This window comes from Scylla paramamosain, chromosome 23 (assembly GCF_035594125.1).
Source record: "Scylla paramamosain isolate STU-SP2022 chromosome 23, ASM3559412v1, whole genome shotgun sequence".
NCBI lineage: Eukaryota > Metazoa > Arthropoda > Malacostraca > Decapoda > Portunidae > Scylla > Scylla paramamosain.
Window position 1 is genome coordinate 6,424,322 of NC_087173.1, and position 16,595 is coordinate 6,440,916.

The 16,595-nt window shown below is 38.1% G+C and overlaps 1 protein-coding gene across 3 annotated transcripts; it reads left to right on the forward strand.

Annotated features, from left to right (window-relative positions):
* Positions 1–1,508: 1,508 nt before the first annotated feature.
* LOC135112073 (acid sphingomyelinase-like phosphodiesterase 3b) lies at positions 1,509–16,529 on the forward strand. Of its 3 annotated transcripts, XM_064025993.1 has the most exons (9): positions 1,509–1,747; positions 2,891–3,101; positions 4,006–4,153; positions 4,293–4,433; positions 5,027–5,152; positions 6,002–6,182; positions 6,301–6,513; positions 10,339–10,452; positions 13,272–16,529. In XM_064025993.1, the coding sequence occupies exons 1-8, from the start codon at positions 1,621–1,623 to the stop codon at positions 10,446–10,448; spliced, it is 1,257 nt and encodes a 418-aa protein (XP_063882063.1). In that variant the 5' UTR covers positions 1,509–1,620; the 3' UTR covers positions 10,449–10,452; positions 13,272–16,529. The 3 variants fall into 3 exon arrangements, with proteins under 3 accessions (XP_063882063.1, XP_063882064.1, XP_063882062.1); XM_064025994.1 differs by lacking the exon at positions 10,339–10,452; XM_064025992.1 differs by lacking the exons at positions 10,339–10,452; positions 13,272–16,529 and having other exon boundaries at positions 6,301–10,166.
* The last annotated feature ends 66 nt before the right edge of the window (positions 16,530–16,595 follow it).

Below are 16,595 nucleotides of genomic sequence, written 5' to 3' on the forward strand. Positions count from 1 at the left end.
GTTCACCAAATGCCAGCCTTCAGTTTGTGGTGACTTTACTCACACTTATTTTTTTTTCTACAATATGCAACTTGGAAGGCTTTTTTGTGTTTATAAATATTACACTATTACCAGCTTATCAATTCTTGTTCATTTGTATTCTGTTCAAATTCTAATAATAATGATTGGCCTACTACCATTGCACTGTAATATGTATTTGGGTTTAGTTTTTCTATGAAAAGTTAAGGGCAAGTCAAGTTACCTTTGGGGGCTACAAAATAGTACAATCTTGTTTAGAATTCAGAAAGCAGGAGCAACCATGGGTAACAGTTACCATCACATTCCAGTCTATTGGTCATGACTGGCAGTAGGAATCTGTACACTGTTGTGCAAGCTCCTCTACCAGGCCACTGCCTCCTGTCTGCAGGTTCAGAATAACTTTTATTTGGCTTGCAGTTAGCTGAGCAATCAACATGTGAATTAATTCATCCATGAGCTCAAAAATCTGTTCATAGATTTATAGTTTGTAGATGTCTATAGTATACAGAGGGATTAATTTCCAAGTTTATTCAAGCTTGCATAGGAACTTTTTTTTTCCAAATGGTTTTATATTGACTTTATTATCTTTGAAAGTATTTATAATTTTCCTGAGCACATTAAAGGTAAGTAAGCAATGGTTAATACATTAGTTATTTTCATAAAGGAAAACTATTGCTTGAAGGTCGAGATGAGAAGTCAGGAAAATTAATATAATATGCCAAGATATGTCAGTGGCTCTGAAGATTATATTGGGTTCTGGAGAATCATTGCCCGCAGTATTAACTGCTGGGTCACTAGAGAGACAGAGAGATTCTTGTTTTATCTGTAACTCGTCCTGCCAGTGGGTACTAATCCCTGCGCGATGAATTTTAACTCGCAGGCACCCACAACTAGAATTAGGTTCCAGTTTTTATTTTGTTAAAGTAACTTGATGGCGTGATAGTGGAGCAAATACTGATATGAATCAGTGAGAACCCATGATTTAAAGTGGAATTAATCACGGCTGACTATGTAAATGTGAAGTCGAGGGGCGCTACGTACTTTACTGCATGCAGTGCTTCATTACAGTAACTATTTTTCGACTTTGATACAGCAACAGACTGAAATACACAAAATTATGAGTAAACAGTACGTATTGGCGAATAAGCTGGCTCCAAAAGAGGAAATTACTGGTGCGTCACTATCAATACATCATGCTCACTTACCCGTCCAGAAAATATTCACATTATACGTAGTTTTATATATTATCCGGTATTTTTATCTAAAATAATACGAATGAAATGTTGGCCTTAATGTAAAATATTACTTCCTTTAATTGGCATTAACTGTCTTGTAATATAATATGCCTTTCCGTGAAGCGAGCAACTAACGTAAGTATCTTAATTTATAATATATAGTATATAACAACAGTTTGACAGAAGTGTGGCTTAGGTATGGTGATATAAAAGTAATTTCAAGTCGATGCGTGGTGCCGAAATTCGTCCGGTGCCGAGTACGCATTGGTGCGGTCGGGATCAGCTGTCTTGTGACAGCATCAGCGGACTGGTCGGTCACAGCTGGTGCCAGTGTTTCTTGTCCCGGTGGCAGAGGAAGGTTGTGGAGATGATAGCCGTGTGGCGTCATCTGAGCGACATCACGCCATGGCTCTTCTGTTTAACAATAGGAATGGTGGTGTGTGTGCCGCCCTCACAGGGCAGGACGAGCATTCAGCAGCGCGAGGCATACCAAGGTGGGTGGTTCAGTGCTGCACCAGCCCCTCACTGGAGCCTTGACCCAATGATAGGGGCGTGGAGAGTACAGAGGAATCGGATGGCAGAATTCTGAGATCCGTGGATGCGAATATCGTATGTACATATGTGGATGCGGATATCAGTTTCTACCTAATAATGGATACGGATATAAAATTATGACGGCAATGGTCTAGAGTCCTTTCCCGAGCTTATTACTGATCTATTCTTTTCCATTCTTTTGCATATATCTTTACGTACACCCAAAACGTAAATATAAGGTGGGAGAGAAGTGACCCCGTCCTTAAATGGGGTTCCAGGAGGAGTAAAGCACCCCCCCCCTTAAGGTTAGATAATGCTTGATTAGATTAGTGTTCTTAAGGAGTGTTCTAGGAGGGGGGGCAAGGTTAGGTTAGTCACCATAGACTTTTATATAAAACACTAGCTAACATAATAGACCCCCTTTAAGGACACTCAACTAACTTAGCATTACCTCACATAACACTACCTAACCTAATCTAACCGTAGGAGCTTCACCACCCCTGGAACCCCTCCTTAAGGATGGAGGCACTTCTCCCTCACCTTGTATTTATGTGTTAGGTATATCTAAAGCTATATGTGAAAGAATGGAAGAGAATAGACCAGTAATAAGGCCAGGAAAAGACTCCAGACAATTTTCATGGATGTGGATGTGGAAGTGTTCAAGATTTTGGTATAAAATCACTATATAACACCAATTATTGCCAAATGGCAGCTGCTTTTGTTGCACAATACTACATTTTGTAATTGTAAAGTTTTATGACAAGTTTGTCACGTGTGTTACCAGGCTATGCTCACCCTCATGTATTTCATTATCTTTTCTTCCCTTTGCTCTGACTGATGGTTCACTGATCATTGTAGGCTGTTCACTCACGTGTGTATTTACCTAGTTGTGATTTAGGGAGTAAACCACAACTAGGTAAATACTCATGTGGGTGCACAGCCTACAATGATGTCAGAGCAAAGGAAAGAAAAGATAATGAAATACATGAGGGTGAGCAGTGTGTGTGTGTGTGTGTGTGTGTGTGTGTGTGTGTGTGTGTTGAATTGTTATATTGCCACAAAGAGCAGGGAAGAAATAGATACAAATTTTGTTTTGTTTACAGGGAAGTTTTGGCAGATCACTGACATCCACTGGGACCAAAAGTATAGTGAGGATGGGGACTCTGCCAAGATGTGTCACAAAGGCTATCAGTCTGATGAACATAATAGCATGTGGGGGAATTACAATTGTGACTCACCCTGGCCACTGGTGAAGAGTGCAATCCAGGCCATGGTGGAGATAGAGGCACAACCAGACTTTGTGCTGTGGACAGGGTGAGTTCAGTGTGGTTTTCTGTACTCATATACTGACCCTAGATACTTTAAATTATGCACGACTGCTTTTTCTAGAAATATCTTGGGGTATTTTCTAACTTTAATATTGTTATTTATTTATTTATTTATTTATTTATTTATTTATTTATTTATTTTATTAATTTAATTTTTCCATAAACACATTTTTCCTTTTCATGACTTACAAGTGATCCTATTAGATGCCATCAGACTCTTACACTTACCTGTATCCATCTCACCATACTTATCCAGCATTAGTTCCAGTTACTTACCTCAAGTCACTTCCTCCATTTTTCCTTCCATAACCCACCTCACACTTTTCTACACCTGGCTTACTTCACCCTATAAAGTATCTTAAAATCTCATCAATATTTCTCTCTCCTCAAAAAACAAAAACATCATTTTACTATTCTCAACATTTACCTTAAGTTCTCATTTCACTGAAACAACATGGAAATGATGCACCACTCACTGGAGTTCCCTTTCATTCTTTGTTAATAAGATAGTGGTAGGCACTGTGATATGACCCACCAGACATCCATTACATCCTCAGATAGTGGTAGGCACTGTGATATGACCCACCAGACATCCATTACATCCTCCCCTAATCTTCCATCCAATGTTACATAGTTAATCAGGCTCTTCTATTAACTACTGTCAACTCTCTTCCATGTTTATCTGTGGATTATTTTTATGTTTAGAAGGAACAATCCCCTCTTTGCACACAAGTCCACCATTCTCAGTAATTGATTAGTACACATCCTTGTTTTCTTCCTCTGGTTTTCTCATCCACACCATACCACTCCTCCTCCCACTCCCTCTCACACCTGACTCTCATAAGTATGTGAGTCAGTTATGGTAACTAAGTATTATTTTTAATCCACAGAGACAATGCTCCTCATACAGATGATCCACAGCCAAACTTTTCAGTGATCTTCAACTTACTAAGTAACATCACTGGGGAGCTGCGCACAGCCTTCCATCCCTCCATCCCAGTGCTGCCTGTCTTGGGCAATCATGATGCATTCCCTAAGGTTTGTCCTTCATTATAAAACAAAACCTGAGCTTATGAAACTGAAAATTAGAGAAGGCAAAGAAAATGTGACCATAGCACTCAATTTTAATATTTGTGTATTTATTTTCAATTTGAAATCTAATTGTCCCCTTTTGTAGGATGACTACCCAGTTGCTGGAAAGGAATTTTACGGTAAGTATCTAACTGAGGGAGGCTGGTCAGCACTCTTGCCGCCAGAAGCCCAGCAGGAGTTTGTGAATGGTGGGTACTACAGCTACAGATTGGACTCAGGAGTGATGGTAAGGAGTTAAGGTGATTTTTCTTACTCTAAGTAGATTATGACAAGGTCACTTAGCACATCTTAGAATGTGTTATTATTAATAACTGAAATTTATTTGATGTTAGTGCTCTTATAAACAGTCTGTAATTTTCCATGTTATCCTTTTGTTTAGTTTCTGAGGCTGGACCATTCCTTTAGGTCTTTTTTTTTTTTTTTTTTTTTTTTTTTTTTTTTTTTTTTTTTTTTTTTTTTTTAAGAAAGTGTGTTTATCTATTAAAGAAGATACATTGTGGGTATGTTTTGTGTTCATAAAAGTGGTGGGAAGACAATAATATTTAACTTTAAAAATATTCAACTTCTAAACAAAGTTTAGAAAGAAAGAGAACTACACCTTGCTGAGTGATATAAACTCTTTATATACATATTTCTACATTCCATGATTCAAAATTCTGTAATTTTGAGAGAAATTTTGTAATTGCAAGATTTTTCTTATTTTCCAGGTCTGGACCCCAACAGAAAGTGAAAAAATTTTCAATCTCAAAATTTTTACTTGATAATATATGCATGTTCTTTGTTGTTGTAAATTCTTAATAAATTACCTTTTATTTTCAGATACTGGTTGTGAACACCAACCTCTATTATGCTTTCAACACACTTGGAATAGATGTGCCAGATCCATGTGGACAGTTTGCCTGGCTACGATCAAAACTACAGTTGGCCCGGGATGAGAAATTCAAGGTTGGTATTTACGTGTGTACTGTAAATAGACTTAGTGTATCTCTCATTCACTAGCATATGTTGATTTTAGCACAGGTGGGCATTATCACGATAAATTATCACTAATTTATTGCGATAACAATATCAGGTTATTGGTTATCCAGTAATGATTTTTTCCACGTTTAGTTCCAAACTAGTTATAATTAATCATTTATAGTTTTTTGGAACATGAGCATGTTGAAATTTTAAACTTTCAAAATCAAATGTTATTTCACTTAAAATGGTACTTTTTCATTAGTGAAGGGACAGGATAAACATTGAATTTGAATTTTTTCTAATATTTTTCTAAGTTTTCTAAGATAAAGATAAAAATAAAGATTTGGATTTATTATTCTATTTATTTGAAATATCAGTATTGTTATCACTGGTATTGGAATTTTGGATTTATCGATTTATTGGTTATCTGTTATTGGGTAATAAATTTATTGCCAGTTATCGATCAGATATTGCTGATAAGAGTATCATTATTGATTTGTCAGTTATCGTGATAAATATTTTTGTTATTGCTCCCTGCTATGGTATCTAGTACCATTCTTACTGTCTCACTGGTAAAGTTGACAAGGATAGTACTATTCATACTGTCTCACTGGTAAAATTGACCAGGATAGTACCATTCATTGTCTCAGTGGTAAAGTTAACAAGAAAGACTATGATAAATTACACACACACACACACACACACACACACACACACACACACACACACACACACACACACACACACACACACACACACACACACACACACACACACACACACACAGTATTAACTAGGAACCTTTGAAAGAATCCTAATGGTTTCATCTTCCAGGTGATCATCACTGCCCATGCCCCACCTGGCTACTTCGAGAGGCAGGCCCTTGTGCCATTCTTCAATGGCTCCTACAACACTGCCTATGTTGATCTGCTGAATGACTTTGGAGGAGTGATACTGGTGCAGATTTATGGCCATGAACATACTGATAGCTTCAAACTGTTCTCAGGACCAAAAGGTTTGTTATCAATATCAGTATCATTTTACATTTCAAAAAATGAGGGAAAATTATTTTGCTGTATGTTCATGAGCTAAAATTTCCAAAAATTCCTAATTATTTAACTTTGGTTATTTAGGTGAGATAGAGAGTGTTGCTCTCCTGGCCCCATCAGTCACCCCTTGGCATGCGTCTGTCTTTGGTGGCACTGCAATCAACCCATCTGTTCGCCTTTACCACTACACTCCTTCAGAAATCTTGGATTATTTTCAGTACCACCTTAACCTGAGTCTGGTAATATCTTCTCCAGAGCGTATGTTGAATACTACTGGTGACAGCAGTCTTGAAGCAGGTAATGAGACAGAAATACCCAAGTGGGAATTGTTTTATCAGGCAAGGGAGACTTATGGGCTCAGTTCTCTTAGCACCATCAACATGGCCAGCCTCTTTAAGCAGCTGGAGAGTAATGACACATTATTCCAGAAATATTACCTCTTTAATTCTGCTGGGTATAATAATGGAATGTGTGATTCTTCTTGCAAGAAAAACCACATTTGTGCCATTGCATACTTGAAGATACATGATGTTGTTCACTGTATGCATTTTAAGTCACCAAGGCCCCACATTCTATCATATGAACATTTATCAAAGTTTGGGAAAGAGCTTGCTGGAAATTTCCATAAGTCAAATGCTTCCCAACTAATAATTACCCTTGTGGTGGTGAGCATGGCCCTCACAGCAGTGTTGGCAGTCGTCCTGGCCGTTATGTTGGTTATGGTTGTTGTCAAAAGGAGCAGAATGGTGCCAGTCGAGAGAAGCTTTCCTATTCTAGATTTGTCAAAGCCTCACTGGCAAAATTATAGAAAACTACCATGAACATAAATTTAATGAGAGAAAAGCATGAATTTTAAAATGCACAATATATTTTTAATAGAATTTTACTCATGTCACCAAGCTACTGGTATTAAGGGTATAGGAATATCTGAGACCATGAAATTACCAGAGGGTGCACATGTAAAAAAACATTAATCCAACCTTTTAATGTCCTAGAGGAAAATAAGTTAGCAGTAATGCAAGAAATATCTTGGTCGTAGTAATGATTCTCTATTTTTATATTAAATTATAAAGATTATTTATCTAAGTAGTCAGTCTAAGGTTATGCCATGATTAGCTTTAGGTTGTGCTGCAGGATTTCTTTGGCATAAGCAGGTGTGTGAAGTGAGGGGATGAAGGTTGCAGCTTCTGTGTGAAACATGATGAACACTTGGGAACTGCTATGTTTGCTCAACTTATGATTTTAAGCTTTGTCACAAAATGGCATAATATTCTTGACACACCAAGCCAGTGTCACCTGGAAGATGACAGCAAAGATAAAAGGCCTACATGCATACCTATACATTTAAATTTTATGTATTCTCATGTTTGTTTTTATCATCATAAAGTGTGTGTGTGTGTGTGTGTGTGTGTGTGTGTGTGTGTGTGTGTGTGTGTGTGTGTGTGTGTGTAATGTGGCAAGATTTTGCATCTTCATAACTGATATGAGAGATGCCATATCCATGTGTTGCTTATTTGTCAACTAAGTCCTGTGGAGATGCCATATTTGTGTGTTGCTTATTTATCAACAAGTCCTGTGGTCTGTTGAGGAGTCTAGTTTTCAAGTCCTTAGTTGGTTGTCAGGTGTATGTTTTCTTGATTTTGTCATTTTTTAATATCACAAGTATGTATGGAGTATCTTGGAATCACTATGTCCATCCTCTTTATCTTCTTCAGTGAGTACCTACATTGAAGAAGTTGGGAACTGTTCTTTGGCAGACATTATTTTTGCTTCTTTGCTGTGCCTTCCACTTGATATTGCTGTTTGTGTGGCATGCGTTCTTAATCCAGTTTACTTCAACCACCCAGCCTTAGTCTGTATGGCTGCCAGCACAACACTGAATATTCTTTAAAAAACTATTCTTAAAGACAAAAGTGAAGCAGAACTGTTCCAGATTTTGTCAGAGAATATGTAAGGAACAATTATTTGGACAGCAAGAACACCCCATTTGATTTTCTTGCCTAGTTACCAACACACATTCATTAATTATGGTTGCAGAATCCCATCTTCTCCTACAGGGTCTGCCTCACTATGCCATTGTTTAGTGGCTGTCATGAACATTGAAATATAGTGTGTTGTATGAACATAGAGTACTGGTAATAAACATATCACAACTGCAAGCTAATAAACTACCTGGTGCAGCAGTACTTCAGAATAGGACAAATAGGTACTTAACTCACTGGTTGTGGTACCTCATACCTTTACAACAGGAGTTGGGAGTGAAAGAAGTTCAGAGTTAATACTCTTAACAGTGAGGAGCCTTCCTCTCTACTATATACAAGAAAAAATACTGCTTCATGTGTTATATGTAATATGTTATGGTAGTAATATTGGAGCTATTGAACATTGTATTCATAGATTCTGAGTATACTGCATTGAGTATGTTACTGTTAGATGTATTAAGTGAAATGGAGTGGGAGAGGAAATAGGAGATGGGATTGAATGCAGTGGAATGGTTGATGGTAGACTGTTTGTACTTGCTTTATAATGACACGTTGCCTTGTAATTATTGGCATAAAAATGTGTTCAGTACTTTAATATGGTTTGTGGAAAAGCTAACAGGATGACCAAACATGATATGGAATGAGGTCCTGGGAAAAAAAATTAAAGACCAAAGGACTTGACAAATATAACCACAATTTTTACAAGCTGTCATGAGATGACAAAGTTTGACTCACATGTGAATGGGATTTGCAGGTGAATATTATGATAACTGCACTCTGTTGCCTGTAATAATTGATGTCTTTCCTTTTTATTGTGATATGTGTATTTGAAAAATTGACCACTGTCCATTATTTCAAAAGTATATATTTTATCACTATGTATCTTAATATCTCAGTATTTTATGATATTTTAAGATAGGTGTAGCCAATAAGACAATATAAATAGATATAGTTTAAATGTATAAATAGGAAAAAATGTGTATTGAATGATAAACACAATATATGTGGTGGATAGTAATGTTCTTACACTCAATACATTGTTTAGAGTTAATGACAAAGTATTTGCAAGTGTAAATGGTAATGTAATGGACATCTTGTAAAATATATATATATATATATATATATATATATATATATATATATATATATATATATATATATATATATATATATATATATATAAATACACACACACACCGCGTAGTGTAGTGGTTAGCATGCTCGGCTCACAACCAAGTTGGTCCGGGGTTCAAATCCTGGGCGCGGCGAGGCAAATGGCTTAATGTGTAGCCCGTATTCACCTAGCAGCAAGTAGGTATGGGATGTAACCCAAGGGATTGTGACCTCACTATCCCAACGTGTGGTGTGTCAGTGGTCTCAGTCCTATCCAAAGATCAGTCACTATGAGCTCTTGAGCTCTTTCCGTAGGCTGGCTGGGTGACCAGCAGATGACTGTAGGGGAATCACACACACACACAAGCTAAGTTTACACTGCACTACAGTTACCTCCATAAGTGGATAGTCAGTGGAAAATATAATGTTAGCAGTAAAATTTATCTGTGAGTGAGCAGTAAAATTTATCTGTGAGTGTGAATTTCCACATTACTGTTTACCACATATTTCTTTTTGCTAAGAACCACCTTGTGACTTTATTTTGTTATATTACATGCACTGGCTGTATTAACAGGGATAACACAAATACATGTAATTATTAGTGTTCAAAGATGTTACCTTCACAGTCAAACTATTTTGCATGTACTGGCATGTAGAACTTTTCCCTGAAAAGTTAAGTATATGAATGTAAAGCACACCCCATTCTTAGGAATATTACCACCAACAAGCACTGAAAGGCCCAGAGTAAGAACAGTATCAGAACAGACTCAAAGGCGATTAAATATTATTCCAAACATACATTTTACATCACAGATTTTAGATTTTATCCTTTGCAGAATAAATATTTTGAAAAACCTCCTTTTCATTCACTTGACTATTTAATTACTCCCTCGATGCTTTGTTTTAATGTTTCTCTCTCTCTCTCTCTCTCTCTCTCTCTCTCTCTCTCTCTCTCTCTCTCTCTCTCTCTCTCTCTCTCTCTCTCTCTCTCTCTCTCTCTCTCTCTCTCTCTCTCTCTCTCTCTCAGAATTATGGCCACCTTTTATCATCACATTGCTGTTTGTGGCTGAGTTTCCTGCACCAGAGAGAGAGAGAGAGAGAGAGATTCTGGGAATGAATAAACAAATAAATAAATAAATAAGTAAGTAAATAACTTAACCTAACCATTGTCATTTTAGTTCACCTTCATGCTCACCTCGACAGACATTGACCCTATGATGGCCCGCTGATGGCCCTCCAGTGTCTCCAAGGCTACTGACTGACTGACTGGCTGACTGACTGATTGACTGACTGACTGGCAGACTGACTGACTGACTGACTGAGTGGCAGACTGACTGACTGACTGACTGATTGATTGGCTGACTAACTGACTGAACGACTGACTGGCTGACTGTCTGACATGCTGGCTGACTAACTGACAGACTGACTGACTGACTGACTGGCTGGCTGGCTGGCTGGCTGGATGACTGACTCACTGGCTGACTGGCTGACTGACTGACTGACTGACTGACTGATTGATTGGCAGACTGACTGACTGATTGCCTGACTGACTGTCTGACTGACTGACTAGCTGACTGACTGACTGACTGGCTGACTGACTGTCTGACTGGCTGGCTGACTGACTGGCAGACTGACTGACTGACTGACTGACTGACTGACTGACTGATTGGCTGACTGAATAACTGACTGACTGACTGACTGGCTGACTGACTGATTGGCTGACTGACAGACTGACTGACTGTCTGACTGGCTGGCTGACTGACTGACTGACTGACTGACTGGCTGGATGGATGGCTGGCTGACTGGCTGAATGACAGACTGACTGACTGGGTTACTGGCTGACTGACTAATTGACTGACTAACTGGCTGGCTGGCTGAATGACTGACTGACTGACTTGCTGGATGAATGAATGAATGAATGACTGACTGACTGACTGACTTGCTGGATGGCTAGATGGCTGGCTGGCTAGCTGGCTGACCGGCTGACTAAATGGCTGACTGACTGACTGACTGACTGACTCTCTCTCTCTCTCTCTCTCTCTCTCTCTCTCTCTCTCTCTCTCTCTCTCTCTCTCTCTCTCTCTCTCTCTCTCTCTCTCTCTCTCTCTCTCTCTCTCTCTCTCTCTCTCTCTCTCTCTTTAAAACTACACTATTACTATTTAAATACTTACAGATATTCAGTATATATTGTTAAGTGTGAAATTTGTACTATTTAAGTGAATCAATAGTAGTAGTAGTAATAGTAGTAGTACTAGCAGCAACAGCAATGGCAAGTGATGGTGGTGGTGGTGGTGGTGACAGTAGTAGTAATAGTAGTAGTTTGAATAATAAAAATAATAATAATATTAAAAATAATAATAATAATAATAATAATAATAATAATAATAATAATAGTAAAGAATTTAACCTGTCACCATCATTATGCAAGAGAGAGAGAGAGAGAGAGAGAGACTGTATATATATATATATATATATATATATATATATATATATATATATATATATATATATATATATATATATATATATATATATATATATATATATATATATATATATATATATATATATATATTTTTTTTTTTTTTTTTTTTTTTTTTTTTTTTTTTTTGTATGTAGGAGGGACACTGACCAAGGGCAACAAAAATAAAAAAAAAAATATGCCCACTGAAATGCCAGTCCCATAAAAGGGTCCAAAGCGGTAGTAAAAAACTGAAGGATAAGTGTCTTGAAACCTCTCTCTTGAAGGAATTCAAGTCATAGGAAGGTGGAAATACAGAAGCAGGCAGGGAGTTCCAGAGTTTACCAGAAAAAGGGATGAATGATTGAGAATACTGGTTAACTCTTGCGTTAGAGAGGTGGACAGAATAGGGGTGAGAGAAAGAAGAGTTTTGTGTAGCAAGGCCGCGGGAGGAGGGGAGGCATGCAGTTAGCAAGATCGGAAGAGCAGTTAGCATGAAAATAGCGGTAGAAGACAGCCAGAGATGAAACACTGCGGCGATGAGAGAGAGGCTGAAGACAGTCAGTTAGAGGAGAGGAGTTGATGAGACGAAAAGCTTTTGATTCCACCCTGTCTAGAAGAGCAGTATGAGTAGAACCCCCCCAGACATGTGAAGCATACTCCATACATGGACGGATAAGGCCCTTATACCGAGTTAACAGGCGGGAGGGGGGGGGGGGGGGGCGGTGAGAAAAACTGGCGGAGACGCTTCATAGAAGCTGTTTTAGCTAGAGATGAGATGTGAAGTTTTCAGTTCAGATTATAATGTAAAGGACAGACCGAGGATGTTCATTGTAGAAGAGGGGGGACAGTTAAGTGTCATTGAAGAAGAGGGGATAGTTGTCTGGAAGGTTGTGTCGAGTTGATAGATGGAGGAATTGAGTTTTTAAGACATTGAACAATACCAAGTTTCCTCTGCCCCAATCGGATATTTTAGAGAGATTAGAAGTGAGGCGTTCTGTGGCCTCACGCCCGCCCGTCTTACCCTTAAGTCAGCAATAGTTCCCGGGTGACTCATTCCTCTACGGAGATCCCTCCGTGTCTTGTCTACCCTATGCTCATGTCATCAACTTTACCACGTAAACACGACCATCACTACCTCTCTACAGCTAAGCTCTCCACAGCTAGTTCCTCTCACACATCTTCACTACTACAGTGAACTACTATAATGAATTCACTTTCCTTAATCCCCTCTAATTAACTTAGTTTCCTTAGTGTCAGCCTTGCTTCATATACTAGTTCACTTTACCTCTCATAACACAGATCATGTTATGTAGCATACGGTTGCTCAACAACAGCCTGTCACCCGCTCCGCGGTAACAGTAGTGGTAGTAATAGTAGTAGTAGTAGTAGTAGTAGTAGTAGTAGAGCCCTTTTGTAGCATTTAATAGCAAAGAAATATATTAAATAAATAAAAAGAGATAAAAATAGTAACAATAACTGTAATTTTGTCCCTCCAGGCTAGTTTGGCGGTGGCAGAGACGAGAAGACCCCCTCCTCTCCCTCCTCCCCATCCTCTCCCAGCCAAGAGGACCCAATAGTGGAAATACATACAAACAACAACAGCAACAACAACAACAACAACACACACACACACACACACACACACACACACACACACACACACACACACCTCCAGAGCATTTTATTAAAAGTACAAAAATAAGTATTAAATAAAACGTATCTTTCATTCAGATTTACTGTGTTTCCTTGTCTCTTCTTAACTTAACCTTACCTATCCTACCGATCACACACACACACACACACACGCACATACGAGTATACACATACCCTCCACTCACCAATCCACCAACTCACACACCAAACCACCCACGCATTCACGCACCAATTCACCCACACACCCATTCAACTACATATTTAGCTCTGTGTGTGTGTGTGTGTGTGTGTGTGTGTGTTTCCTACATGCAGGGCAACTGGTGCACACGCTCCCTGGCCTTAACGTTCCTGTGACGTTTGTGTTTGTGTGTGTGTGTGTGGCCAGTACTATCGAGGCACGTCACGGTTGTTTGGGGGGGAGGGGGGGCGAGAGAGGCGGGAAACACAAGCTGGAGACTTCAGTTTGTTGGTGGGTGTCGCGGTGACCGGTTGGGGTGACAATACTATTACTGGGATTATTTTACCTCAGTGTTACGTTTGCAAGACAATACAGCGGTACAGTTTGCGTTCATACAGCTTATTACTGCGTCTGCTCAGCTTGTGCAGTGTGGCAGTCTTGTAAGTACTGTATATGATAAGGTTATGTTATGTATATGTTAAGGTTATGTTATGTTATGATAAGGTTATGTAGGTTGTGAAAGTGTCGTTAGGGAATATGGTGCTTGGGTCAGGTTATGGGAGTTTTACACACACACACACACACACACACACAGAGACACACGCACGCACGCACACAGAGGCAGGCAGGGCACAAGTAAAGGTAGGCTGATTGGAATGACACGAGTAGGAGGGAACGGATGATAACATGGATAATGTTGCCTATCTTGTAGTAATGTAGCACACACACACACACACACACACACACACACACACACACACACACACACACACACACAGTAAACTATGAAGGAGGGAGATTGGAAGGGAGTGGGGGCAGGGGTCCCGGATCTCGGTCCCCATATGATCCCCACTTGTTGATGACGTCACGCCATATTTACGTTACGCGAATGATTTTGAAAATGACCCCTCGCAAAAATGGAGCTAGGCCGGAATGCTTTACATATTATGAAAGGGCATAAACTTTAATTATTATTGGGTATATAAAAATATTTCAAGCTTCAGTAATAATAAAGCTATTTGAAAATAACTAATTAAAAAAGTGTTGGAACATAAACACGATAAAAAAACATTCTAAAGTCCACAAATTTCATTTATCACGAACGCAATACACTTTAAAAAATCGAAACTATTTTTACAAACAATCAAAAGCTAGCTGGCAGCTCAAATAAAGAAATAAATAATTTAAAAATGTCAACTTTTCGAGTTTTCAACGGGCCTAAAATCCCTCTAAAAGTCCACATATTTCACTCAATAGCATCACAACATACTTAAAAAACAATAAACGATTTTTTGAGCCCATAAAATCTTGCCTAGCGGCTGAAATTTTTTTTTTTTGTTAGGTGGTATGAAAAAAAAACGGTAAAAAGCAACACTTATTTACGCTGAAATAACCTCATAATCGATAAGTTTCCCTTAACACTGGCACGGAAAACACTCAAAACACCACGAAATATTTTTAAAAACCATCAAATCTTAGTTAAAAAGCCTAAATATATAAGTTAAGGAAATAGAAAAAATATTGGAATCTGGCCAGACTCAGGCGTCATGGCGGCTGTGGGCGGAGCCTCAAATGACAACAAAGATGTCTGACTCTTTCCCTTAGGTGTTATTTGGGCTTATTTTGGAGCTAAGTTACCTATTTCTCGATTCATTTTACTTGTGTGTGTGTGTGTGTGTGTGTGTGTGTGTGTGTGTGTGTGTGTCCCGTTACTACAAGATACATAACCTTATCCGCCTCTTCTGCTCCTTCCAGCTTGTCCCTGCTTCCTCTCTGCCTGAGTCACTCCAGTCAGACTCTTTTCCTCTGCCCTATGTGTGTGTGTGTGTGTATGTGTGTGTGTGTTGTTCTTGTTTTTGTTGTTGCTGCTGTTGTCATTGCTTCTACCTATTTCTATGAGTAAACTTTTTTCCTCTCTTTTTGTGGGAGGCCTTGTGAATACTGTACGTTATGTATAAGATAAGGTTAGGTAGGCTGTGGAAGTGTCCTTAGGGAATATGGTGCTTGGGTCAGCTTATGGAATGGAATGCCTTGTATATTCTAAATAAAGGTATATTCTTTAATTAATACCGGGTATATAAGAATATTTCAAGCCTCAGTAATAATAAAGATATATTAACTCACTGATTGTTGGAACGAACACGATAAACAAACATTGTAAAGTCCACCAATCTGATTTATCATGAATGCATAAAAAATAAATAAAATAAAACAAACTATTTTTACAATCAGATGTTCGGTAGCAGTTGAAATAAATAAATAAAAAAAAAATAAAAATATCAACTTTTCGAGTTTTTAGGAGGCCCAGAAATCCCTGTAGAAGTCCATATATTTAGTGTAAATGTGTGGGTTAGTGGGTGGATGGGTGGAAGATTGGGTGGGTGGGTCTGTAGGGATTGTGTGGTGGGTGTGGTTGAGTGGATGGGTGGGCTGGTGCAGGTGGGTAGGTTGGTCTGGGTGGATTGGTGGGCTATTGGGGGTGGGTGGGTGTGAGTTTGTGGGTAGGTGGATGAAAATAAAATAATTGTTTGTATCATTTTAATTTGTAGCAAGAAATTCAGTACATAAATAAATAAATAAATAGATAAATAGTTTGATAAAATAAATAAATAATCAAACGTAATCAAATAACTGCTTTTCATTTACTTACAGAAATAATAATAAAAATAATGATAATAATAATTACTACTACTACTACTACTGACAATATTTACTTATATTCTTGAAATGTATACTATGTTTTTACATTTTTGATGCTCTACCCTTAAGTCTTTGCCCAGGGGGTGGGTGGCAAGGTCCGTCCTCCTCCTTTGTTGTATTTCATTATTAATGCAACAATAAATGTATCAATCAATCAAATATATATATATATATATATATATATATATATATATATATATATATATATATATATATATATATATATATATATATATATACAAAGAAAGAAAGAAATATTTAAGTTCAAACTCCAATCATTAAACAACTT